Source organism: Melospiza georgiana, chromosome 6 (genome assembly GCF_028018845.1).
Source record: "Melospiza georgiana isolate bMelGeo1 chromosome 6, bMelGeo1.pri, whole genome shotgun sequence".
Taxonomy (NCBI): Eukaryota; Metazoa; Chordata; class Aves; order Passeriformes; family Passerellidae; genus Melospiza; species Melospiza georgiana.
In genome coordinates this window covers 39,005,728-39,033,252 of record NC_080435.1, presented here as the reverse complement: position 1 = coordinate 39,033,252, position 27,525 = coordinate 39,005,728, and the positions used below count along the sequence as shown (strand labels likewise).

The following is a 27,525-nucleotide window of genomic DNA, read 5'->3' as shown; positions in this document are numbered from 1 at the left end:
TCTGTCCAAGCTTAGGCACACGCTGCCTCCACAGGACACTAATCTCCCTAAATACAGCACCAGGCTCAAGGACCCTTTGACCACGGGACCCACTATGTCTGAGGTGATGACCCACACATAAATCTAGTTTTAAAAACCTTTAGTAGAAATTTTACTTGAAGATAAAGAAAGTCTAGGTAGGCCACTTGAAGCTTCTCATCAGCCTGTGAGAACTTTTTCCCAGAACTTTCCAGTGCTGGTGCCATGACATCTGTACACTACACACCTCTTCATTGATGATTGTGGCATTGCTCAGGGAGCGCAATGCTGAAGTTATTTTTCTTCCAAGATCTGCCAGAACCATTTTGGCGGCTTCAAGTACGACTCAGAAGGATCTGGAAAAAAATTTTTAAATAACATTTTAAACTAGTTGAAGCTATGCTTTCACAAATTAATTATTCAAGTAACTTTTGGGTAAGAATCCTGCTTTGCATCCCAGAAAGTGCATAAGTTTTACCTTTTAAAGTTATTTTTAGGAAATATTGGCCTGAAGGTAATTTTAGGCAATCCTCATGGCCTACTTAAAAACAGAGATACCACACTTCAATTAGGAAGGGTTTCACTGTGTAGAATAAATGTGCATTGAATTCACCATGGAAAAACAAACAAAACAGTCCAGACAGACTTCCAGAAAGAATGCCAGCTGCTTTTTATCCTCTTATCAGCAATATGCTACATAACAGAATAAAATCAATCAGAACAGCCTAGAAACACTGCATCTTGCAAGGACAGTATGACCAGAAGCAAAATATTTTGCTAGCAAAATTCACCATGATTTATCAGCTGCATTTTATCCAGCTTTCATTAATCAAGCTGAATTTCCCATTTCAGTAACCCTAGAAACATACTTGCACTTTAATAAGCAAAATTAATACTGTAGTTTTTAATGGCTGTATTGGAAAAACAGACTAATTTTGCTCACTAGAAACACAAATCTCACATATAAGCCTAAACCATACCAAAATTTACACTTAGAAAACCATAAAAAGTTAATTTCTGAAGGGTACACATTCTAGTCAACATGCTAAACCACTCCACCCCCTACTTTAGGTGGCAAGATTTTCAGGAGAACACATGGCAGAATCAGCAATCTAAAATTCTGATTAAGGGCAAACCAAAACTTGTCTGAAGAGCAAAAATTTGCAACACCACAGCTACTGCTGAATGAAGCACTTCAAATACTTCATGTTTATCTTCCACTTTCAGTGCTGCTTTCCTGTACTCAGCTGAAACTACTTCCTAGCTGATAGCCCAAATTGGAATCTCACATTTGAGCTCCTCCTTTCAGTACTGAAAGCCAAATTTTCAATAATGGGAGTCTCTGTAATCAAAACAGATGAGAGTTTCAAAGATTTTTGGGACTTCCCCCTGCCTTGAGTGAGAAGAAAACAGAGAAGAAAGGCCAGTCCATTTATTGAAATGAACAATGCACCACTAGCTACATTCTGATTTTATTTAATATACAGGCCATCAATGTGGCTAACAAAGCAGCTCAGTGTATACACACATTGAGATTTATCAGCTGCACAAACCCCAAAAAGCACGATTTAAAATGTTTTAAAATGTTAAAATGTTTTATTATTTGTAAATAATAAAATACATATTCCAAAAGAGCTAAAATAAGACTCCCATGTAAGCCAACCTCCAGATTGCTTTGTCTAATTAAGAGTTTCTATTGTTACCAACTTGGTATATAAGTTGGTAAATAAACCAGCAACAAAACCCCAAAAATACCTGCCAGTCTAACCCACACTCCCCTGACACTAAGGTCACAATGCAGAACAAGGTCTGCAGGAGCTTCAGAAGATGTAGGATAAATAAATCCAGTGTAAGCACAGGAGTTGGGTATGGCAAATGACACAAACATATTTACACATCTTAGATTTAATGTACATTGAATGTACAAGCAATGATACCCATTACAATGCCATCTCAATATTAATTTAAAAAACAAGTCTGTGTTTCTTAAGGAGCTCTGCCAGTAGAGTATTTGCAAATACTCTACTGTACTGCACTGTTCTATTAATGTACTCTACAGCACACTAATAGAAATTGATGTCCATCTTCTTACATTGCTGGAAGGGGCCTTCTACATGTTATCGGAAGTGGTAAAACTCCAAGGTTTCCTTACAAGGCATAGAAGTCATATTGTTGCAGAATAATTCTAAAAAAGCATTTTAATCATCAATAGGTTCTACCAAACAGTCTCAGCAAAACAGATGTTCAAAACATTGTCCAGATAGTTTCCTGTGATAATCACAATGTGTAAGAAAAAACAAAGCCTCCAAACCTTTAAAAACAGTGCTGCACCTCAGTAAGCTTTGAGCTGCTAAAACAGCAACCAGTGACAGAACTTCACTATAAAACTTGGATATATTAGCTAAGAAATTTGATAGGATGACCAACGTACAGTCATGTTAATACTCAATATTTAAAATTAGCTTCCATAGTTCTACAGATCTCCAAATACAGAAGGTTAATTACGTTCTAATAAATGAATGTTTCCTCTGCAGAATTCCAAAAGCTTCTTCCGACAGCCTTACAACAGGAATAATTCAAATCCTTTGCTAAGGAGATGAGTTTAAGCATTTTTATATAAACTGCTCTTACTAGCACATTAAAAAATCATAAGTCATCAGAATCTCTAAGGGCTGCCAAGTACAGAAATTAATAGAACTTGTGACAGTCCATCCAAGTTGAGAGACACACTCCAGACAAAAAGACACACAAGATGTTTTAGCAGGTAGCCAGCCTGGGCTGGCAGACAGCCATACGGGCATTAGCAGCACTGCAGTGCAGAAGGTGTGAGTGCTGGGCAGCTGCAGCTCTGGGCAGCTCACCCTGAATGCAGCACCCACACACAGAGCAGGGCAGCACCCACAGACACACACAGAGCAGGGCTGAGCAGGGCAGCACCCACAGACACACACAGAGCAGGGCTGAGCAGGGCAGCACCCACAGACACACACACAGAGCAGGGCAGCACCCACAGACAGAGCAGGGCTGAGCAGGGCAGCACCCACAGACACACACACAGAGCAGGGCTGAGCAGGGCCATGAGCTCTGTGCAGCCTGATCCCCTGCACCAGCAGCAGCCTGGCACCGCCACACTGAGCTCCCGGCCCATGGTCTGCTGCAGCCCCAAGTCCCTGGGCATTCCAGGGACAAAGGCACAGCAGGAATAGCGCATGTCTTACTAAGGCATAGAAAGCCAGCGGCGAAGCAATTCTGAGGAGAAAGACTGCCCACCCCTGCCCACACACCCAGCATAACCCTCCAACCAGATCACTCTAGCTAAACTAGCAATATCTAATCTACAGGGTTTTGGAAAAAAAATATAGGCTTAACAGGTAACAGCAGTTTGAACAGCTGCTTTAAAAGACAGCAGCTGTTTAAAAAGATACGAAGTAAAAGGAACACTTAAAAACTGTACAACGAACTTGTACTCATGAATCAAGACATACAACACATAAATGGATTAAGATCAACTGCAAGTCTAACACTGTAAGGGAGAAGCGGCTGTTTCACAGTCGGGAATGCCCTGAGCTACGGCAGCTCCGCTCAACCTCAACTCACGAGTTTCCACCTTCTAAAATTACCCGGCTGACGACGGGAAGGCGCCCCCAAGGCAGTAGCCGGGAGCGGCTGTCTCGCTTGCGGCCCAATGCCCTCGTTTTCTCGGGAAAAGTGATGAAGGCAGAGCCCGGCCGCTGCCTTTGCCCTGGGCTGGCCCCGGCTGGGCGCGTCCCGTCCCGGTGCTGTGGGCGGCAGCGGCCGGGTCCGGGAGCCCCAGAACTGCTCCCGCGGAGCCCCGGTGGGCTGAGGGCATCTCTCGGCCCGGGCTGCCGCAGGACAGGCCGCCGCCGCTCCCCGGAGTCGGCAGGCACCAGTGCCTCCTCCTTCCCCTCCGGGACCGGGCCGGGGGCTCTCCGCGTCAAGAAACACCGCGGCGGGTGGCGGTCCCGCTTACGGAGCGGCTCCGGCGGCAGCGCGAGCACTCACCGGGAGCGCGGCGCGGGGCCCGCGGCGGAGCCGTGCCCAGCCCAGCCCGCCGGGGCGAGGCTGCCCAGCGAGACTCCCTCCGCCGGATCGCGAGGAGTGGCGGCCGCCGCCGACCAGGGAAACGTCAGCACTGGCCGTCGCCCCACAGGCCTCCGTTGGCTTCCGTTTCCGGGGCGCGCGGGACGGCTGCGTCGTTAAGGTGGCGCCGTGCAAACGTCCCTCGCGCACCCCGCGCGGCACAGGCGAGAATCGCGCGGCGCTGCCTTAGGGCGCGGCGGGAGGGGCGGCCGTGGGCGGGGCAGGGAAGGAGGAGCAGGGAGGGCGGAGCAGGGAGGGCGGAGCTCGGAGGGCGGAGCAGGGAGGGCGGAGCTCGGAGGGCGGAGTACGGAGGGCGGAGTTTGGTGGGCGGAGCTCCTCGCCCGCGGCCGCGCTGCCAGCGGGGGGCGGGGCCGGGCGCGGAGCCAAGAGGTAGCGCGAGCACGCGCCGGGAGGGTGCGGCGAAGGGCGGGGCTGAGCATGCGCAAAGTGCCTCTTCCGGTCGGTGTCGCCCTCCCGCATGCGCGCGTGCGTGTGGGCGGGCGCGCGGAGGGCGCGGTTCGTCCCGCGGCGCGCACGTGCGTGGTTCGGCGCGCGTGGCGCCCCCCCGCGGCGGCGCGCGATGGAGCTGGCGGCGGCGCGGCGCGCGGTGCTGGCGGCCGTGCGGGGCACGCGCGCCGCCGACCTGCCGCGCCTGCTGCACTGGATGCGCAACACCCGTAAGCGCCGCACAGCGGGGCCGCGACCGCACCGCACCGTGGGCCTGCATCGCCCCGCCGTGCGGCAGCCGGGGCCGGGGGAGGGGGGAGCGGACCCTGGGCGAGGGGCGGCGTGCCCGGACCGGGTACCGCCCCCTTCCGGGGGCACGCGGCTCTCCGGGTTCCGGCGGGTACCGGCCCGACGCCTCGGCCGGTGCCCTCCGCCCTGCCCGGCTCCCCTCGGGGGCGGCCGCGCTCGCTCGTCCGGGGCTACCGTGCCCTGCCATGCCCCGGGTGCCGTGCCATGCCCCGGGTGCCGTGCCATGCCCCGGGTGCCGTGCCATGCCGTTGCACGGTGCCGTGGCACGGGCGGGGGTGAGGCGGTGCGGGCGGGCCGGCAGCGGGGCAGGACGGGCTGCCCCTCAGAGCCCGCGGCGCACCGGGCGTGCGGAGCCAGCCTGCTCCTGCTCCTGCTGCTGCTGCTGCTGCTGCCGCGCCGAGACTGCTTTGGGTCCTAGGCTTGTCTTGTGCGGCAGCTTCACACGTGTACACGGCAGCCTTTCAGGAGTTTGGATATAGCGGTTTGAGCTCATTTACAAACGCTGCTTTCCGCACTTGATGTCACCTTAAGTGAACATAGCTTTCTGTTTACTCCCTTGTTTATGCCTGGATGTAATTTCATCAGCGTGCTGCAGTCAAGCATTCTGTGGCAGATGAAGAAAGGAAATATGGGTCAGTGCAGAAGCTGTAAATTTGCAACTGAACCCAAAAGATGACACGGAAAACCTCATCATAGGCAGTGCCTTAAAGCGATAGTCACATAGTGCTCTGCTGAATAAAGTCTAAACCCTGCTTAGTCTCAGGAGGTATGTGCATTTTTCCAGACCCCTCCAATTTTGTGGCCCAGTCTCAAGATCCAGTATGTGTGTGTCCTGTTTATTAATGATTGTCTCCTGGGTGCTAAACCTCCCCTGATGATCGTGTGTTGGCAGAAATTCATCATATGATACAGTACTTCCCCTGCTTTGCTCAGGTTATGCTTCTTGTCTGGGTCTTTGCTCCAGCACGTCCACTTTAGGGTAAAAACAACTTCCTAAGGCAGCACCAACACACAGGGACCGTGGCACAAAGGGCAGCTCTGACACCCAGGCCTTGTCCAGCTGTCCGGGTCCTTGGAGCTGCAAGCTCACTCCGTGTTGCCCTGTGGGTTGTGGCTCCCGCGGTCACTCGGATGAGTGGCAGGGCAGATCCTTCTCAGGGGGAGCAGGCCCTCTGCTGGATTTGCGGGAAGAGAAGCGGCTGGGAACAGCCTTTGCTGCCTGTGACAGGCACGCAGCCCTCCCACCCAGGCGGGCTCTTTCCTAGGAGAGACATTCCCAAATGTTCCAGAGCATCTGGGAGTCGGCGTCCACGACTAGAGCAGACATAGGCCTCCCTAGAACGTGAAGGCTGAATTTTGATGGCAGTAGTTAGTGTTACTTGCAATTAAACATTCTTACTTTCTGTGCGTGTATGTTCACATACCTATGTGTATATCTATCTACACGTGCATATATCTGTATGTGTATAGACATAATGCTAGAGCAGTCTGCTATGAGCAGTACTGCATCCTTCCAGTTTTGAGGTCTTGTTTGGACACTTCTAAACAGTGCTTGGGTTACTGTAAATAATCTTGTTAGAAGTGGTTTTCTTCTATCCCATATGCTCTAATATATAAAAATCTCATTGAATTTCTCATGCGATCATTCATGTTGATTATTCACTTAACATAAATCATTGCAGCTCCTACACACTCTATTCGTTTGGGTGGTGGTGTGCATATAGAGCTTTCTCAGCTTCCTGACCTCTTTACAGATACAGCAAAGCACATGGGAGCTTACTAGTGAAACTTGAAATTGCTGAACTGTTTCAGTTAGGAAGCTAATACTTACTATTTTCTCTGTTTCAATTCTATGATCGTGTTTTACTTCTGCCATAGGAATTTTTAGCCAATGTTTTGAGCATAGTTTATGTAGACTCCAAAATCCTTTGTCAGTGAGCACATTTTAATATTTTTTTTAATGTTACAGCTTCCGAACTTTCTATAGATGGTTTCTGTGAAAGATGATATGCTATGGTCACTAGCCTTTATTATGATCTCTCAAATATTTTTTCTGAATTTTAATGATCTAGCTTTTTGCCTAGGTCTTTCAGTGAAAGGATTCATGTATTCGTGCCTCATATTTGCTCTTCATAATTAAGATGCAACCTAAAGAGCAGATTAGGTTCCAAATCTTGAACTACTCTGTGTGTGTGGTAGATCTGAGCAATCTGTGTCCTTCTATTTTTATACTGTTTGCATCAATAGTGATGGCTGCTGCTTCACTATGTGCATCATCTTTAAACATAATTAGCTTTACAGTTGCCATTCAATGGCTTTTCAGCTCATATGCTGCAGATCAGGGAACAGTGGACAGGGCAGTCAGGATCAAGCAGCTGGAGTAATTAATATAATTTCATTTCTGTAGTCTCCTTGTCAGGCCAGCTTCAGAATCTTTTTTGGTTTAGGATTCTTTGCTTACAGGCTTGTGCTCTGATAATATTTTATGCTAATTTTCTCTTTAAAAAATGCTCATTGTTAATATCCTGGCTGTATGCTATTAATTAGTATTCTGAGAAATCAAGTTGTACTTTAGTAATCTGCATCCTCGGCATTTGCTTACATGTTGTGATTGTATTTTGTGAATTGCTGATGCAGTATAGAACTGTAGGCAACCACATTTGTTCCAATTGTAATTTAGAATGTGTGACTTAGGCTAATCTTATTTCCCTGATTGCCACATTTGTGGAGACATTTAGAGCCTGTAGAATTTGGCCTCATGCTAATGCTTGTAGAAGTTGCCAGTGGAAAAATATCAATGTTTACCCAGTTCTTGTGCTCTCTCAAGGTGCTGCAGTCTCCCTCTCTAATATACATATATGTTTACATGTAGATATATGATAAAAGAGTGGAAATTAGAAAGCTTTATGCCTATATGTAAAAACTTTTCATTGTTAGACAATCAATATATGTTTCACTGCCTCTTTGGGTCATTAACCTGTTCCTGTTTTTCTGATCTCTTTTGTCTGGATGGCTATGTCCTGCTTTATTTCTAGTTTTCACCCTGATGACAGGACTAGAATGCAAGATCAGTATCTGTACCTTACTGGTTTTATTTTCTTGCAGCATTGGACAGTAAGTGAGCATTTGTCCTGCAGGTCACATTCCTTTAACTTTTTTGCATTTTCCTCAGAGATGCAAATATTTTCTGTGATGTCCCTAGCATAGCACTCTTGATGATGCTTCTCTTAGTATTGTTTCTCTGAGCTGCTTCTGTGGCTGCATACTGGCAGTAACTTTTAGTGTGGCTTTTTTTTCCCTCTCAGAATTGTTGCATTTGAATAATTATACTGCCCATTTTAATACCTAGCTAATCCTGTGATAATTAATAGTGCTTGGACTGGGGACAGTGAGGAGCTGGTAGAGGTTTCTGTTGCTGGACCCTGAATACAGCTAGGGAATGTGGTGTTCTATCTGTGCATAAAGACGACTGTTTTATGGGAGACATAAAAAGTTACCAGATCTCTGTGCCACACAGAAATAAAAGCCTAATCTTTGGTGATACAGATGTAGGAAGGAAACAAACCTCTGATGAGCAAAAGAAAAAAAAAAAGTGGCAGAGATGGGGAGATAATATTGTGAATAAAAACTAGGATAGGATGAATGGCAATAAAAATGGTATCTCCACAGACAAACTGCTTTTCTATGAAGTGTCAGTTCCCTGCCTTCTCCTCCTGTATCCCATTCCTGTTTCTGTCAAGGTGTTGAGCTTATACTTTTACCTCCAGCTGAGGAGAACTGGGCAGGGTTCCAGTGTTGGCTGGAGTCAGGCTTTTTCCTTCTTCACACATCTCTCTGAATTAAAGTGTACATGCACCCTTAGAGTAAAGTCCTGCATAAAGTGGATGACCTTTAAGATCAGTGTTGTTGCAAAGACAGCCTTAGTTATTACTGTAACTTAGTTGGTGTTTTCTGACTCACACACTGAAGGCATGAAATGCTACTGACAAACTTCCATGGAAGATGTGAATTGTTTATAGTAAAGTGAGTTATCTTACCTAAAGTAAAGCCTTACATATTTTGAACTGAAAGAACATTGAACATATTCTTACTCCAATGATTTTTGACTAAGCTTACTTGGTAATTACAGGAATGTAAGTGAATGAAAGATTCTATTCGTTTTTTTGTTGTTTTTTTTTTTTTTCTTTTCTATTTGGGTTTTTTCTTTCCTTTTCTTATGAATGTGGGGTTTTTTGTATTGAGAATTTTAGAAATTCCAAATCTTTATGTGTGATGGAAGAAGACGTTGGTGTTTTAAGGCAGCTGCTAAGCAACACTGCTTGGCTGTTTCACAATCAGCCAGCTCTTCCCACACACTGCAGTGAGATGTACGTCATTTCACGGTGACTTGCATTCCAGCTTTTCTTTTGAGTTTGTCTTAGATCTTAAAGAAAATTAAATAATAAGAGCTGGAAAAAGGAACAGGAACCTTTCGTGTCTTAACTTTTTTATAATAGCATGATTAATGCTTTAATATCCTTTTGCAATAACCGTGTTCCAGAAGTTCCGGCTAAGAAAAACTGGGTGAAGCCCAAGAGCTAATTCAAACCACTTGGGAAACCCCCCTGACAATCCCCCTCAGCTGGGTCCCAGCATTTGATGTAGAGCTGGGGCAGATTCCCACGTGAGCCTCCACTGCCCAGATTTCTAAAATTTTCAGTAGCAGAAAAGGTTGCATTTGGTAAGAATGAATGCTGGAGGAGATAACCAGTGAATTGACCAAGCTATCTGTTTACATGAGCAGCACCACAGGAATCAGGGGAAGTAAGTACGGGAATCTGAATCTTGAGTTTGAGATTGAAGTCACCAAACCACTCTACCTACTGGCACCCACTGAATGCTGTTGCTGTGCTTAGCGCTTAAATGCAGATTACAAAGCTGTCCCTCAGTCAGTGTCAGTGAAGCACAGATAAGGTGGTAAGACCCTTTACACTTCTTGTGTTCTGTCATGGGGTCTAAGGTTGAAATATTTTTCCATCATGGGTAAATATTACTGTTGTGATACTAACTTCTAAATTTTTTTCAGTTCATGCAACAGTGTAATAAAACACTCTACAAACCGTTTCCAGTCTATGCATTTCCTGAGAGAATATGAAGCTAAGATTTCAAAGTGATATACTGGTCTGAATTGTTGATTGTTCCTGCAGTACTCAAAATATTCAATATCAAGAGTATCACTCAAAATAGTAATTGAATAATAATCATTGCAAATCTTCTAATTTAAGGGTAAACAACATATAATTAAGTACAAATTTTTTTTAATGGATTAACTTGTACTGGGAGCAAACCAGCTTTTTAAGAGGTTGGAGTAAAATTTAGTCTTGTAACTTGAAAGTTGAGGGCAGTCAGTGCTGTAAATTCAGGTTGTTAACAGGCAGTGAGGGAAGAGTATCTGATAAAGTCAACCTAACTGATACTGGAGGATGTGCTGCTTTAGTAGAGTGTTCTGCATACAGAGAAGAAACTTTTCATCATACTCTTAGGAGCAGACCAAGTGTGTCCAGCATTTCTTGTACTTTATTATCTTGGAATTGTCATATTCTCTGACCTGCTAGGTAAAGTTATCAGATGATAATTTTCACAAGAAGAGGAAACAGGATAAGAAAACACTTGATTCTTTAAATGTTTCCTTTCAGTCTGCAGATGAAACTAAAGTGGAACGAGTATCTTTAAAAAGGATGAAAATGTGGGTTTCTGCAATGTGATAAGTATAGTCTGTGGTTTTGTGTTTGTGTGAAAAAGTAATTTAGTACAAGGCTTCATATCCAAATTTGTAGAAGTGATTTATTCAACTGAAATATCCTTTCAGAAGAGATAAAAATAGCATTGCATTTTCACATTAACATTTATTTGTTGAAATGATACCATACCAAAAATCTTTTCCACTGTTCTGTTTGATAAACTAAAATGGGATGTTACCTATAATTGGATGAATCATCAACTGTGGGAATTGGCATTAATTTCCTTTGTTGTGACAAGTGATACTGGTGTGAGAGAGGTCTCAGGAAGAATACCAAATACTTCTAAGTTGTTAGTCATTGAAACGTAATAATGGTGGGGGAAACTAGGGATTGTGAAACAGTATGAGACTTACCTTGTTTAAAATTGAACTTCAAAGCTTCTTTCAATTAACCAGTGTAAAAGACTTAAACTAATAAAATGAACTCTGGTTATATTTCTGTTGGAAAAAGCCAATTACTTTCTACCACTAACTATGTATGCTTTGGGACAGAAATAATATTTAGAGTTCCTGAGGTACTTGGTATACTGAGGTCACATATTGCTTCTCAAATTATTTAGCCAAAAAGGGCAATACTAAATTTTAGGGATGTGGTGCTTCTTCCTTGACTTGGTTCTCCAGTATTATTAAAAATGCTGAATTACTAAATCAACCTTGTTTTAAGTAACACAGCTGTTAATATGTGCTTTACTCTTCTGTGAGTCCGAGTATATATCTAGAGGACCATAAGGTGCTTGCTGCTATGGTTGCCTTTGCTAAATTCTCTTCTTTCCCTCAGGGACATGTAATCTTCTGTTGTCATTTGGAAATCACACCTTGCTCGTCTTCAATCCTGTATTTTGCAGTGCCAGGGTGTTCAGATGTTGGTGTAGCGGTGCTCTCTATCTGGTGTGAGGCTTTGTGATGTTTTCTTAGCTTCTGTAGAAAGGCTGACTAGCACCAGGGTGATAATGAGGCTTTTTGCAACGTGTTAATTAAATTTTATAAATGCGTGTTGAGTAAATCCAGTGGAACCGGTTTTTGAAGTAAAATACAAACACTACACACTCAGACTTCCTCCACAAACAAATGATTGTGATTCATCTTGCAGTGTTTCATGAACTGTACATTTCTTTCCTGGTTAGTTGTCTGTGCAATGAACACAGGTTGGCTTGCACACTCTCCATTTCATGTTGTATACATTTCATGTATGTAACAGGTACTAAAATGATATATAAAATACTTTTCTATTTTTGTTTCTTCTTTGAAGATTCCTTTTAAGGCGATACTGAGATTTTCAAGAGTGAACAATTTGTTAAACACGAGGGTGGAGTTGATAAAACTGTACCAGCAGAGATGCATATTTTCATATTTGGCACTGGTGTTTCCTACTTGATGGCAATCTACAAATATTTACATACTGCAAAAGTAAATGAGTTATTGTGGTAGCTGTTGCTGTTTCGTGCTTTGACAGGAAGGAGTCCTGACTCTGTGTGTCAGAGTTCAGTCACAGACTATACACACAGGTGTGGAGTGTTGCACACACAGCTTCTGCTCCAGCTGCCATTTTGTCATCTCAGATGAAGTCTGTTCAGATCTCCTTCTCCTTTTTTCTTCCTGCTTATTGTGCTTTAGAGTATTAACTGTTAGTTAGAAAGGAGCACTTCCATTTGTCATTTATTTTTCAGGGTCAGTGTTTCAACAGTTTTTTGTTTGAGATGCATATGTGTTGTCCTTAGGACTTGTTTTGTACAGAGCATACAAGAACTCGTGTGTGTCATACTTTGTGTCACAAGGAGAGATCAGAGGGCCCAATGCAAGGTGGTCAGCATTGTGCCAGGCACTGCACAGATTGAACTCAGGGCAGGGAAGGATATTCTGGGTTAGAGGAAGATGGATGTGCTGCCTGTGTCCCACTGAAGGTGTGTGTTTCTGTTCTGTGGAGCTGGAACACTGAATGCTCTGGAGGGCTCTCCATCACTAATGTTGGCCAGGAAAGGTCACCCAGGGCATGAGGGAGCAGATCCTATTGACGCACTAGATCTGGGAGCAAGAGAGCTGAAGTTCTGTATTTGCAGTGTGATGTGGCTGGCCTGGTGGTCTAGGAACACTTCCTGCATTTCATTAAATGCTATATATGAATTTGATACTCTTAACAGGCACTATAACAGCTGGATGAGCTCTCTTGCATAGTAATAGTATTGTTTTAAAGCAAGTGCCAGATGTAGAGGCTTATTGCCCACAGGCACTGATCTGTTCAGCTGCCAATATCAGCTTTCTACTCTCTTGTTCTGTCTGTAGCATGACTTTTCCCCTTGCTCCTTCAGAGGTTATCCACCTCAGCAAACTGGTGCCTTGGCACTCTGAGGGCATGTCGGGGTGCTGATGGTGTCAGTTAAGCTACAGTTAGATTTGCCCACCTTCCCTTCCCATAATATCTGGGTTTACTTCTGTGCTGTGTCACATCCATAGAAATCTTCCCTGAGCTGGTTGGAAAGATCACTGTGCTTCTGGGATGTTCATAACAAATCTGCAAATTGTTGGATGGGCTGTGTGTTTAACAGGATGGGTGCTCATTAGAGGTTTCAAATTAAAATGCTGCCAAGCTGGAGCTGCTGCATGCACCTGTTGTGTTGGTGTTGCTGCTGTTGCAGCTGCTGCCTGTGTCTGTGTTCCTTGCTGCAAAGTGTGCATCTCTCTAGGAGCTGAAGTTCTGGAGAACGGAACTGTGAGCACTTTGGAGCAGTAAATTGCCTTCCTGAAGCATAACAACAACCAGTGCTAATGGCCCATCAAGGCTTTGGAGCATTACTACTGTATGTTTAATAAATTATAAACCAAATAGATCTTAGGGAAATACAGATAATTTAAAGTTTCTGCTGCTTACTACAGGGGATTCAGGATTGTCTGTTTGGGTCCATTTTTGGATGTGTTGAAAGAACCATTTACATTTGCAGTCTAAAGAGCCTTTTGCACCAATGAATGATGCTTTCTTTAATCATATTGTTCTCACTACAGTGCTTAAGCAAAAACCATTTCAGAAGCGTTTAAAGTATCATAGTTTAAAGGTTTGAGGTTTCTGATTCCTATACTAGCCTTAAAATTTCTCAGTCTTTCTAGCATTTCCTGTGATCCACAGGAAAGATTAAATATATTAGCATAGAGAAACTTGTAGTGTGTTCTGTAGATTTATTTTGAACCTGTTTTCCATCAAGCTTTTCTGTACTAATGTTCCCACCTGGAACAGCAATGCTAGCAAACATTGCCTTTTTTTAAAACACCTGTAAAAGCTGTCAGATTTTCTTTTTGTGAGTGATGCAGCAGTCTAAAAACAAGAAGCAAACCAGAAGGGGTGGAGAAGAGGGGACATACATATTCGTCTCACTTTTAGACAAGACTCAGTGGATGGGTTTGTTATATTTTTTCAGGATTAGATTAGTGGCTGCTTTTTGGTGGTGGTGGTTGTCTTTGACAGGTTTGAAGCTTTGAGCTGAGATGTGCCTTTGTTTAGAACCAGTTCAACATCCTTCAAGCAGTGAGATATCCAGACAAAAAGGAATTTCATCTAATCCGTCTTTTGAGGACAATATAACAAGAAAAGAGCAGAGTACAGGCATAAAGCAGATCTTGTGCTAATGCCAGTTAGGAACATCATACTCTTAACAAGAAATTGGGGGATATAAAGCAGGATGTTGGCTGCAAGATGTGAAAACTCTGGTATGATAAAGTAAACCTTTACCTGGAGTTCTCAATACTGCAGGGCAGAAAGGATGAGAGTCCAGGAGATCCAGAGGGAAGTGTTGAGAATCCTCACACACTAGGAAAGAAAAAAAAAAAAAACAGGAACAGTCTGGGTAGGCAAATCTTGGTTTTTTTTGGAAAGGAGACTGATGTGACACGTGATGAGTCTTCAGGGAAGTAAATAGTTACTGTATAATAGAAAGCAACAAAGTTTGCTATTTCCATTGTGAGTGGGGCAGAAAATACTAAGTAGTGGCAGAGGACATCAAAATCAGTAATTAAGAAGGGTTTTCCTTTCTAATATTAAGGGTAGTCAAGCACTGGAATAGATGGCTAAGGGTGGTTGTGGAGTCCCCAGCATTACCAGTCATTTTTAAAAGAGCAGTTTGAAGAAGTAATGACACTTACTATTGATTGAGCCTTGGAAGAAAAAAGGATTAGTGTCTTCACATGGTTTCCTTCTGAATCTTTTTTCTAGATGTCTTTAAAAAAAATGAGCTAAAGTAATGTAGGAATATCCTGGGAAAATAGCAAAACATTACTCTGTGGCTTTGCAAAATTGTGTTGGTTAACATTTATTCCTATTTTCCTTCTCATTTGAAATATATTCATAGTTTAGGTGATGTAAAATGTATTGTGAGTTGCACTGTTGAACTGTGCATTATCCCCAATTTTTTTGTATGTTTATTAGAAAGGTCATACATATAAAAAGAAACTTGTATTAAAAAAAAGCCTGCATTCAGGCAACTATTGAGTTTTGTAATTTCTCCAATAGTTCAAAAACATCTTTGATGTTTTTTATATCTTAAACTGAAACAATATCACTTTGGTGGCAGCCCAGACCATCATATGTGAGTTCTAAATTTATAAATATGAAAATAATATGAAAATAATTTGAGATCTCAGAAAAGCAGTGCATTTATTTTACGTGGCAAAGTTATTACAATCCAAATCAGTCATTGGCTGGAAAAGCTAACAAAAGTGCATGTGAATAAAAAACCTTATCCATCTGGTGTTGTTTATGTCTTGCAACTGTATTGTACTGGTCATCACTTAGTCCACATGATCTGCATATGATTGTTCAGGGGTTTTTGTTTGTCTTGATTTATAGATGACTTTGATGAGCTTGTGGTGAGTAACAATGATGTTGTGCTCCGAAATATCGCTGAAGATTTGCGGAATCGTTTACCCATCGAGGCAATGTTCACTTCAGAACATCAAGCTGTGCAGAAAGTAAGCTAATTGTTATGGTCTGATTTTACTGAACCACATCATTTATTCTGATAGCATTTTAGCAGTAGTTTATAATAGAAAATGAGCATGGATTGACATATAGGAAATCTCAGTTTGGTTCTCAGGTCTGTTGCTCTATGTTTGCATGACTCCAAGAAAGTTGCTTCATAGTTGTTAATGCTTTGATCATATGTTATTTGGGATAGCTTTCATTCTGTGTGGTATGGCGCCTGTCACAGTGATTCTTCAATGCTAGCTCCATAATAGACTCTTAACAGCTCCCTTAAAGACAGCAGGAACACAAGGCCAGTGTTTGCTGTTGCCATAATGTGGGCAGCTCTGAGATGATATCCAGCTCTTTTCAGATTCTCATGGCTCAGAAACAGGTGGGCTGTGAGTCCTGTGGGAGGAGAGTGCACCTTTCCTACTTGACCTGTCAGTATGCAAGGAAAGTTAATGCATTTCCCAGAAAAGTGATGTGTGGCTCTTCAGTGGGAGAAGTGGATTGGCCACATGCAGCAAGCCTGGAAAAGGGAGGACAGATAAGTAGGAGGATGAAGATTATGCCCCTTGAAATGATGAGAGGGCAGGCATCTCAACTGGTATACTTTTGATTGAAAGTGACACCCATGTTAATTAGGGGTGCTTCTAGATAGAGGCATAAGGCACGAAGAAAACAGTCAGTTGAGGCTGAGAAGCAGAATTGACCTTTCTGCTAAATTTAAGTTACATTCTCCTCGTTAAAAGAGGAAGAAAAGCTGCTTTTACCCTGTATGTTCTCTAGCCAAGCAAGCACTAAAGAGACAAAATTCACATAGGGCTCCCTACTCAGATATCAAAACCAGCTTTCTTTTGTTTGTTGACCACCACTTACTGGTTATCTCAGTGGAATTTGATAACCCAGTTTACATGCAGGATTTCTGTAGCTAATTTTTTTTTTTTTTTTGTAAGTGTTGCATAGGGAAAAGCATGGATCTCGGGGATTTTGGGAAAGGTAGGATGGTGGGACAGTTAACATGTGACAGTGTAACTGAAGTTAAGAGACTTGGTTATGCCTTTCTAAGGTTTTGTTCCTCTTCTCAGATACACCAGCATCCACTGCCCATGATTCATGTTGATGCATTCCTTTATGATGATGATGATGTTGATTCATTGTGTGAGGAGGGGAAAATGAGTAGGAGCTACTGCACAGAGTGTGGCTCATACAAAACTGCATCTTTAGGTAAGTGTTCTTTTGGGAACATGAGAAACAAATTGAGTTTAACTAAACTGGTTTGTGCAGTGACTCAGCTGGACATGACAACATCCAGCTGATGGGGGACTTTGTCCAGACTGCTGGAATATACAGGCCAGAATTATTTCTCATAACCAGTGGAAGGAGCCTCCTACACATGTAAGTTGAATTAATTTGCAGTGTGAGTGACAACTGTTGCCCACAAAAACTGGGCAGGTTAGAGGCAGGCTATGTACCACTGGAGAGGAAGATGAAAGAGGAAGACAATACTGTAGAGTCCATGCAGTAGCCTGCATCTCCTCTCACATGCTGAAGAACAGTGGAAAGCACCATCTGTCTTAGAGCTTGTGTGTGGTGTGCTACAGATCAGTGCTGTTGCCAGTGGAGCACAGCCATTGAAGGAATGGTTTATATGGAGAACATTCCATTCATTAAAACTTTGGAGTTGAAATTAAAGCTGTTAATATGTCTGCCCACAAAAAGTTTTGCACAAATTGTGTTTACTACATTTCCTTTTTCAGTTAAGTAGTTCCAAGATACTTCGTTTTGTATTCTTTAACATACTGTGCAGAAAAAGGTAATTCAGTTTCATGAAGGATTTCAAAATTCTCCATGTAAGGCAAGGAATCCTCAGACTTGGGACAGGTTTCTTGGCTGGTTACCTCTGATCTGCAAACTCTGCCCTAGTGCACTAGTGCAGGCCAGAAACCACACGAGTTTTCAGTGAAGATAATACTTCAGGTTACTATTTCAATGGTTAATTACACAGTAGTTAGTACTGCCCACCCAACACCTTTGTTCTGTTCTTATTTCCCAGAGTTTATTTCGCATTCCTTTTCCCTCATGGAACTGAAGTTTCTTTATCACCATGTACTGCCTGACCTGACAGGAAAGGTAGTGGTTGACGTTGGCTCCAGGCTTGGTGCAGTGCTATTTGCGGTAACTTCCAGCACAGGAATTCATATTTTATTACTGTGACAAACATTTTCCCTCTTTTCTGACTGCCTACTCTCATTACTCAATATTGGATAGGTCATTCTGAGAGGCATCTCTGATCTGCCTCTCTGAATAGTGTAAGGTGCTGTTTACTAGCAATTTCAGTTCTTCCTCTGTTCCTCACAAGAGGGAATAGAAATTATCCTGCTTATGGAGAGGAAAAGTCTGTTGTCCAACAGAGTAGCATATTGCTGTCACACATGCTGCTCTTTTGCTCGCTCCTGCTGTCTCTTTCATAAGTCAGTTTGTCCTCTTATGTCTTGACCATGCCTATATATAGATTAGTTATGTTAAATTCCTTTGTGAAGCTGATAAACTGTTAAAATATACAAAGGAAGACTTTGATATGAATTTGTGTCCAAAAACATATTGTCCTGCTCTGCATTTTAAAATGCACATAAAATACTTCATCAAGAAACTTGAGTGCAATTTTGATTGCTTTTGGCATGGCTGGTACAACATATGGCCAACAGCAATGCAAAACACACATTACTACTTTCTTAAAAAAGTCAATGTGTGTTTAGGGCTCAGTCTTGCAAACACTTGAGCATGTGATTTTACTCATTTGAATAGTCTAATTTTGGGATCACTCAAATGAGGAAAGTTACTCCCATTTGTAAATATTTGCAGCATTGGGTCCTTAAATGGTAGCACTTTGGCCAGGCTGATTTTTATTTTGAAGTATTCAAATGCTTGTATTATTATAGTAGAAGATACTTTCAGAGCACTCTTTCACAAAAAGTGTTCTGCTTTGTAATATGGTCTTGCCTTGGAGGAGGGGTGACTTCACAGGTTGCTTTTCTACTCTCTGAGTAGAATGGTTTCAGAAAACCTTAATAATGAAGTTGTAGTACATGTGGATCTCAGATATTCTGTATCTTCAGCATTGTTTGTCTTTGCCATTTTTGGCAAAGTGTAATTATTCTGCTCAATGGAGACAGTGGCACTTAAAGCAGTATCTTTGTTAGGGCACTGTATGCTCAAGTATTTGTACTTTTTTTCTCTAACATTTCCAATGGCTTCCCCAAATCTAATCCCCAAATCTTAGCCCAAAACTGAACTATTTTTTGGGCTTAATATTAAGTGATAATTTAACTTTTTGTTTTTTGCATATATACCTGTATGAAGCATCTGAAAATGTCAGTAATACATTAACTTAGAGAAGCTGACAAAGACTTGGTATCAAAATATCCCACTATATTATTGGTATATTGTCCTCCATTTTAACTGATTTTGGCTCTGTTATGTCTTGTGTTTTTTTTCTTTTCTCTTGATATTTTCTTCTTCAAGTCTCCCAAGTGACAAAAATGACATGTAGAGTCTTTTCCCTTCACACTATTTTCGTAATTTGTTTTGTACACCTTTTTTCTTTCTTAGACTATTTTCCATCTGTTTTGCAGTTCAAGTGAACTTGGAGCTTTCCCTTTCTTGTTTTTTTGATGTGTCATTTTGGATTTCTTACTAACATTTGTGAGGCTTAAGTAGGAATTGCCAAATCAGGAGCTTAGCTTTGAAAAATATTTCACATCCACTGAAAGACATTTCTCAACTCACTATTTTAAAATGTTTCTCTAATCTTAACTTGTGTTTAATTCTCTTCTTTTTAAATGAAAAATTTGAACTTGTTTTAAAGGCATCACAGTTACTAAAGTTCCTTTTCCTAATATAGGGTTATCTTTATAGCTCAGCTTCCCAGCTGTATGGAGTAGAAATGAATGCAGACTTTTGCCAGTTGCAAGAAATTATGATTACAAAGTACGAGTTCATTGACAGAATAAAGGTAACCAAATATATGTTTTAGTTTTTGTATTTTTAACTACTGTGTACAAGGTATCTGATTTGAGTGAGTGGCTGGTAAATCAGCATTCTGAGAAGTTTCTGCCTTAGCTGGTTTTGATCCTAAACAAAGGCTTTGCATTAGGAAATAAAAACCTTATAGTAAAGAGGAAGAGGGAAATTATCAAAATATCAATCACTTAGCCTTTTTCCTGACTGGACTTACCCGTTGGCTCACACAAAACAGATAAATCTTAGCCAATTCTCCCAGTGAAATCAATGACATCATTGCCACTCACTTCTGTGAAACTGAATGTATAAAGAATTTCTGTCACAAACACTAAAGTAAATGTCTGTGATTCACTTTTGTTAGCAGAAAAATGTTTGTAGGATTTGCAAATTTGCATCTAAGGATACCTAAAGGACTTAGAATTATTCATATTTCCTTTCATAGAATGCCAGTGTATATGTACCTTCCACAAACAAAATGGGTTTCAAAGAAAGTGCTATCATTATGGGACTCACTTCCCTAGTTTCATTATGGGAATAGCTACTAATATTGTAAAGAGGAAAAAAAAATTCCTTTCTGGACCAGACCCATGATTTTGTTACCAGCCAAAGTTGGTAAGTAGAATATGCTGAATAGAATACTGGCTTTATTCCTGTGTTGTATGCACGTGCTCTTGAATGGAGTCACACAAACTGCTGAGTATGGTAATTTCTCGGGTATTAAGGTAACCTAATTTTAACCTAGAAATAAATAATAGACATATTTAACACAGGGTAAGCAGTAGCAGTGGGTTGCTCAATTCAGTCACAGTTGCTGACAGTTTATCCATAACCTTTGGGTTTTGTGTATGTTTTCTGTTCATAACACTTTACTGTGATGAAACTGAAAGTACAGTTAGGAGCTCTGTCAAGTTAATTCAGTGGAGCTGGAGATCTATAGGCATGCTTTTCGGCCCTGTATATTTTTTATTATAAGCTTTTATGTATTTTCTTCACACCTTGTAATTCTGCTGAAGTATTCATTTTGGAGCATAAAGATAAGATAATAGGTTTTCAAAGCAGTGCCGGAGGACTTAGCTATTTGAGTCTCATTAAATGCTAATTTAGTCATGTGACTCCTGTTATCACACTGCTTTGAACATTTCAATCTTATATTTTTATTTCACCCCCAATGAATTCTCTCTAGAGGTACTTATCAGGTTGAAAAATTGTGAGAATCCAGATGCTGGTCATAATTCATGGCACAAGTTTGAGAAACATTTTAGAGGCTCTTCTAAATAGAGATTGTTTTTTTCAAGATATTCTGAATTTTTATTAGAATATGCTCCTAAAGGATAGCAAAGTGAAATGGTATCTTTAGTGGCTAAATCTCTGAGTGAACCTTGTGTTTCTTTGGTCAACACTTGGTTTGTTAAAGTACATAGAGGGTTGCTCAGCATCTTTTGCCATTTGAGGAAACATTCAGCTACTGGGAGGAAAGTAAACAGTTCAACAGATCTTAGGAAACTTGAGACCTCAATTCAGAAATTGACTGTAGTCATGAAAGGCTTGGTGTGTATTCCACTGGATGACAGGGCAGTTTTAAAATCAGTTGCTGCCTCCTCTGTTGTGCCAGTACACAGCCAAGCAGATCAGAGAGCTGGTTCAACTGAAATCAAACCCAGCAATATTGGGGTTTTGAGTGGAGCAGTATCTGGGTCTGGCTCACTGTGCAGCCAGACATGCTTATGTGGTCCCAAAGTCCCCAAGAGGAATGAGGATATGGGCAGAATGAGGTGCTTAGGTCACTTTGGTCAGTATGGTCACCTACTCTGTAAATGCAGAGTAATTTTAGGTCAAGTCTTAAGTCAGTCATTCAGGTCAAGGAAACATCGACATATGTTGAAAGTTTTCCAGTAGTTCAAGCATCTTTCTGAATTGTGGTTTAAAATAGTAGGACTGCCATTAGTATCCTATCCTTTGCATCGGGTTATTCTTCCCCAGATGTAGGACCCTGCATTTGCCTTTGCTGAATTTCAGAAGGTTCCTCTCTGCCCATCCCTCCATAGCATCAGCCACACCTCCCAGCTCTGTGTCATCAGTGAACTTACAGGGGAGGCATCTCCCCTTCATCCCAGTTATGTGTGGATAAATGAAACAATACTGGATCCAGTACTGAGCCTTGGGGGACACCGGTAGTGACAGGCTTCCAAGTAGACTCTGTGCCAGTGTTTATGACCCTCTGGGATCTGCCATTCAGTCAATTCTCAGTGCTCACTGTCCACTCATCCAGCCCTCACACCCTGACTGTGCCTGTGAGGATGTTGTGAGAAACAGAGTTGAGAGCCTTGCTGAAGTCAAAATAGACAAAATCCACTGATCTCCCCTCATCCATGCAGGTTGTTGGTTCATCACACAAGTCAATCAGATTTGTTAAGCAGGACTTCAGTGAATCCATGCTGACTACTACTTATCCCTTCAAAAGATATTGCAGTTTGCATTCCTCATCAGATTTGGGATGCATAATAATAGAGTTGAAAAGGACCTGAGTTGAAAAGGACCCACATGGATCATTGAGTCAGATTGATAAGATTTCTCCGTCTTTAAGAGGAAATCAAACACATCAGAGTGTTAATGAGCATCCATATTCTCCTGTCTCACTTGTTTTGAAAAATGACATGATGTGCTAATATCCTTTTTGGTAGGTGAAAGTAGATGAAATCAAAACAGCTCCTCTTGTTCTGACTGGAGAGGCAGTTGTTTAGTGGGATCCTCCAGTGCTACTGAGCATCCTGCCTTTCCAACATTCCCAGTCCCAATAGCATTGTGAGAATTCAGCTGTCAAATCTGGGTCTGTAGTGTCTTTTCTAGCTATAATCCTTCAGTAACCCACTGACCCTGTGAGATGCTTTTTATTATCCTCAAAATAGCTTCAACTAGCTTAACTACTTTTCTGAAATCACTGGACATTTGTGATAAAATATAGGGAAGTTGAATATGACAGCCATCTCCTCTTTTATGGCACACAGTTCTAAACCAAAATTCAGATGTACTTTATTTTACTTAGCATAATGGATTGAGTATCTTAATTAGAAGAGTTAAATCTGATTTAAAAAAAAATTGAAAGGTTATTATGGTTGCATATGTCAGTTTTATCTACTGTGAAGCCAGTGAAATACCTGGTTTTGTGACTGGTTCAAAAGGGTGGTAGCAGCTGCTGTATTAGGCTGACAGGCTTCATGACTTCTCAAAGGCTGTATTTGTCTCTTAATTTATGCCTTGGGAAATTTCTCTCCTTCAGGTGGTTCATGCAGACATCTGTACTCAGCCCTCACTTCTGCAGAAGGCTGATGTTGTTGTAATGAATAATGTCTTTGAATATTTTCTTGACAGACAGGAACAGGCCAGGTAAGCTCTGTGTCCAAACAAGTTACCTATTTCTTTGTAAATATCTGTGTTACCTTGTGAATAATGGAAAACCTTAAGGTTGTGCTTTTTGAAGGCATATGCATAATTTATATAAGGAAATTGTTTCATACTGTCTACTTCTAATTGTTATACTTAACTGCTAAGGTGTTCTGGCAGTTGTTTATTGTTGAACCCACTGAACACTGCTGCTTTGTTTACCCGAACCTTGGCTTGAATCCTTGCCCTGATATGTTAAAATAGTATCTTGCTGCTAAAGAACCTGAGATTACTGTATCAGCATAAAGCTTAATCTTCAGAAGTAAGAGTCACTGACTCGCTGATGTCAGAGCTTTAATATATACAGACAACAAAGCATGGTTCTGAATGATACTGCTAAGAGATATTTGTAAGGATGTGGTAGCAAACAAACATGTGGCTAAGGTTCTCTTTCAGGTACAAGGCACTCACAGATGAGCTTTTGCTAAGCCAGCAGCATCCGTTTAAAATGTAAATAACTTGATCATCCTAAGTTTAGAATGGGCAGTCAGAAAAAAGGAGTACCTGTGTCTCCACTTGGTCCCAGCCAAGTCTGTCATTCCATACCAGCTTCAGCTAAGGCTTGCCCTGCTGCCCTGGATACCAGGTGATAATACCAACCAGACGGGCACAGAGTGGATGGGTGAAGGACAGTGGGTATTTCAAAATGCCAGGAGATATATTTCTAGGCACAGGACTGAGAATTCATTTGATTCTGTCATAGCTTGGGAATAGTGGTTTAGTGTTGCATTAGTAGCATGAAGACAAATGACATTTGAAGAATGCTGGAAATTAAATTCTTTTTAGTCTGAATTGCTGTGCTGCGAGAAATTATCTTACTTGCAAAATCAAAAAAAAATTTAAAAAGGGAATGCTGGAGGCTATATTTAAGTACTCTGACTACTGATGCCTTACGAGAAGTACTTTGTCACGACTGTGCACGAAGTTTGTGTATAAAGAGAAGCTTGTTGTGAAGGTTAATAAAGGACTGCACTTCAGGACTGGATTTTCTTCAAACCAAAGGGGCCAAGTGTCAATGTTTAATCCTTGTTCATAGTGAAAGTCTTGACAATACCAAATGATATGCATGTATGTATGAGAATTATAAAGTTACAAAATCTAACATTGTAAGACCGTATATTCCCTGTGTTTTTAATCCAAAGCTCGATTTTATTCCTGCAAATACATTTGCTTAGATATTAATAATGACTGATAAGCATGTATTGCAAGTCTTTAAGCTTAGACTACCTCAGGCTAATAAACTGCAAGTGTTAGATTCATTGTATATCAAATATGTGTGTTTTTTCCCCAAAAAACTCGTCACCTGCCTTTAAATATGTTTCAGAGCTTGGGAATTTATTGCTTGTAATGTAAGGAAAAGAGGGTCCTTATTAGTGACAGTTCCAAGTCTTGAGGAATCACTTTCAAAGCTCCAGGTAAGTTCCCTCAGCCTATTTCAGCTGACACATTTTGTTATTTTCTGTTAAAGTGGCATTTCTGGAGTTGAAGTTAGCTGCTTGCCAGTATTGCTGTAAGGAAGGATAAGTAATTTTGTGCAGAGATTAAAAGGTGGAAGACTCAGGATTCTGTTTTGAGGCTGACCACCAGCACATCTCCCTGTACTTAGATTGTCCTCGAGTGAAAAGGAAAATCCCAGCCTCTATCAGTAGGCTGCATGAATTATTTTATTAACATGTGTATTAATATGGCACTGTGAGCTTTTGTTAGTACAGATTAGTGAGAGATGTGGTCTCCCAACCAGCCAAGTGACTACCGTCAGGCACCCTGGATCAGTTACATGGCTTTAAATTGCAGCTGGAAGCAAACATAACAGCAGTGCCTCTTTCAGAGATGTTGAATGCTCTGTGCTGGGCCACGCTCTGCCCTCTGTCTGTGCTGCCATCGGTCATCTTAGATCATGTGTGTGATACCTGGGCAAATTATGTGGCCTAGCTTTAGTTAGGAAACAAAACACTGATCAGACATGACAAGGTTATGTATATAGTGATTTTCTCACAACAGTAGTTAATTTTAGAGAAATTGAATCACTTGTTGCCTGGATGCTGATGGGTGAAGTAGATCCTCAGCCTCAAAACCAGCAGTGGTGTCATTTGAACTTTTCTTGGAGCAGGCTGTAGTCACAGAGCAGCTGAGAAGCCCTTTGTAGCCTTAATACAATGCTCCCTGTGTGTAAAACATGAAAATACCTGTGATTCTTCCATTATACTATTAGTTGTTCCCTCAGCACATCTGTCAGAATGTCACCCTTTGAATTAGGATACACAAATGCATAAAGGCAGTTGTAAATATGCTAACAAAATATCTAGACTATTGACTGAGATAATTTTTAAAGTTATCTTTATTATGTCCTATTTGAGTTAAAATGGCTTTTCCAGAAATTAATTTATCATTACCATATAATTTGGAATGACTAATCTCTCATATTATGTATTGCCTTCTTAATGTTGAAACTCCTTAACCTTGAAACTCCTACTGTTTCTTAGCATGGTGTTGATTTAAGGATCTGCTTTCCTTGTTTCAGACAGATGTACAGCTCAGTCAATGGGTTGAAGAGGTGCAGCTGAACTATGATGTGTATATGGAAAAGGATGTTGACAGAGAAGCGCTCGAACAGATTCATTTATACAAGATTCTCTAGTACCTGGAAAAATTTACTAGTATTCTTATGATACATATTTTGGGCCTAAAATGAACTTGGATTGATCTTTGTGAATAAATCAGGTCAAAATTAATATTGTGGTTAATTTGAGTGATATATGTGGTTTTTAATAAAAAAGAGTCTTTTCAAACAGGTTTTCTTACTGAGGCCTTTTGTCTCAACCAGCTATTTTGACTTTTAATTTAGGAGATATCCTCATGGTCTATTTTTTGCAGAAATGTTAGAAAGAGCATCTGTATAGCAACGCTAAAAGAACTTTTGGTCATCAGTAGCATTATGCACTGCCAATGTTTGCTAAATATATCAAACCTAGGAGCAGTGAATCCTTATTGATGTGAATGATAAGAATGCATTTAGCGTAATGTTACATAAAAGCTGTAGTGCTGTTTCATTTTCATATAAAGCATTTATTCTTATCAGTAACAATATTTATAAACAGCATTATCTTTGGTGTTCCTCCTGTGGAATTTTTAGGTTTTCTCTCCAGGTTCTGCTTCATAACCAGATTATCTACTGGCATATGTTGTGAGGGAGGCAAGTTCATCCATTTAGTTAGTTGTCCTTAAGGTGGGTATTGATATACAACACTGAAGGACACCGAGGAGCCATGGAGAATTAATGCAGCAAATCCAGGATGATGGAACTCTTTTCCTGCACTTCTTCTGTGGATGGTAGGAAGTGTTATAAGGGGTTAATAAACTGAAAATTCTGAACAGGTGTCATGGCTTAGCAGAGGCTTGGTGGTGGCGTAAAACAGTGGAAATTCGTAACAGAGCCTCCTCAGAGAGAAAAGATCCACATACGCCCACCACATTTATATTTAGATTTTACATTCTAAGGATGTAAAGCTTTTAGTCAGCTGAAGAATGTTTTGGGTTTTAGCAAACATTAACAATCCCAAGTGCAAAAATACTATCTTCAGGAGTTTTGGACTAAGCATGTTGTGAATTTAGAAGCATTGTTAAAAAGTTTGCTGCACAACTTAAGTCTATTGTAAATGGGGAAACATTAAATTGGATTTCAGTCTTCAAATGATGTACAGGTCTGTAACTTTGATAATATGTGCTATAAGCAAAAAGGATCAGTGGCCTTTAGGCACTCACCGACTCAGTAAATAAATGGGACTGTAGAAAGGATAGTGAGTTTTAAGAAGTCTTACTTTCATGTCCTCTTCAGAGTGGCAGAGGATGTTTTAACTTGAGTGATGCTGAACTGCTGCTCAAGTACTGTGTTGAATCTATTCTTCATGTGTTTAAAAATATAAAAAGATGGAAAGCTTTTCTTAAAACATTTATTTTATTGGTTACTTGGTTGTCAGTGAGACAAGTGCCCCTAGAATAGAAGTCTAGGAGAGGCCAAGCAGCAGCATGGAGGGGTAATGCAAGGCTAACAGATCTGATAAGGAGAGAATAAAAAAGAAGAAAAGAAATGCATGCACAGTTCAGAATGAGGAAATGAGCACTGTAGTAATCAGTACAGTGGAAGTGTGACTGAATTGGAGTATATAAATAGGCTGCTATAAAAGAAAAACTGAATGGGTCATGAAAAGCTACTTCATAACCCTACTACCATGTGAGAAGAAAACCCCATAGAACCCCATAATAACCTATGGACACCATAATAACCCATGGAACCCCATAGACCCCATAGCGCCCCATAATAACCTATGGACACCATAATAACCCACAGACACCATAGACCCCATAGAACCCCATAATAACTTATGGACACCATAATAACCCACAGACCATGTGGGTTATTTGGAAAAACATTCCAAAAAACATGTTGGAATGTTTTTTA

General features: G+C 41.3%; 2 protein-coding genes across 3 annotated transcripts in view; one reads left to right on the top strand and one right to left on the bottom strand.

The window, feature by feature from the left end:
- The window catches only part of LOC131085089 (signal recognition particle subunit SRP54), a 34,709-nt gene extending 30,543 nt beyond the window's left edge, over nucleotides 1-4,166 (bottom strand). Inside the window, exons 1-2 of one of the 2 annotated variants that reach the window (XM_058026916.1) lie at nucleotides 4,042-4,166; nucleotides 266-374 (exon numbers count right to left, since the gene is read on the bottom strand). In XM_058026916.1, the coding sequence (XP_057882899.1) occupies nucleotides 266-343 (78 nt within the window). In that variant the 5' untranslated portion in view covers nucleotides 344-374; nucleotides 4,042-4,166. The remainder of the gene's footprint in view (nucleotides 1-265; nucleotides 375-4,041) is intronic. The other variant, XM_058026914.1, reaches the window with a different exon arrangement.
- Nucleotides 4,167-4,597: 431 nt separating this feature from the next.
- On the top strand, nucleotides 4,598-27,024 carry LOC131084953 (uncharacterized). Its single transcript, XM_058026709.1, has 8 exons — nucleotides 4,598-4,796; nucleotides 15,486-15,607; nucleotides 16,691-16,829; nucleotides 17,659-17,780; nucleotides 19,507-19,617; nucleotides 22,903-23,009; nucleotides 24,391-24,481; nucleotides 25,588-27,024. The coding sequence occupies exons 1-8, from the start codon at nucleotides 4,598-4,600 to the stop codon at nucleotides 25,702-25,704; spliced, it is 1,008 nt and encodes a 335-aa protein (XP_057882692.1). The 3' UTR covers nucleotides 25,705-27,024.
- The last annotated feature ends 501 nt before the right edge of the window (nucleotides 27,025-27,525 follow it).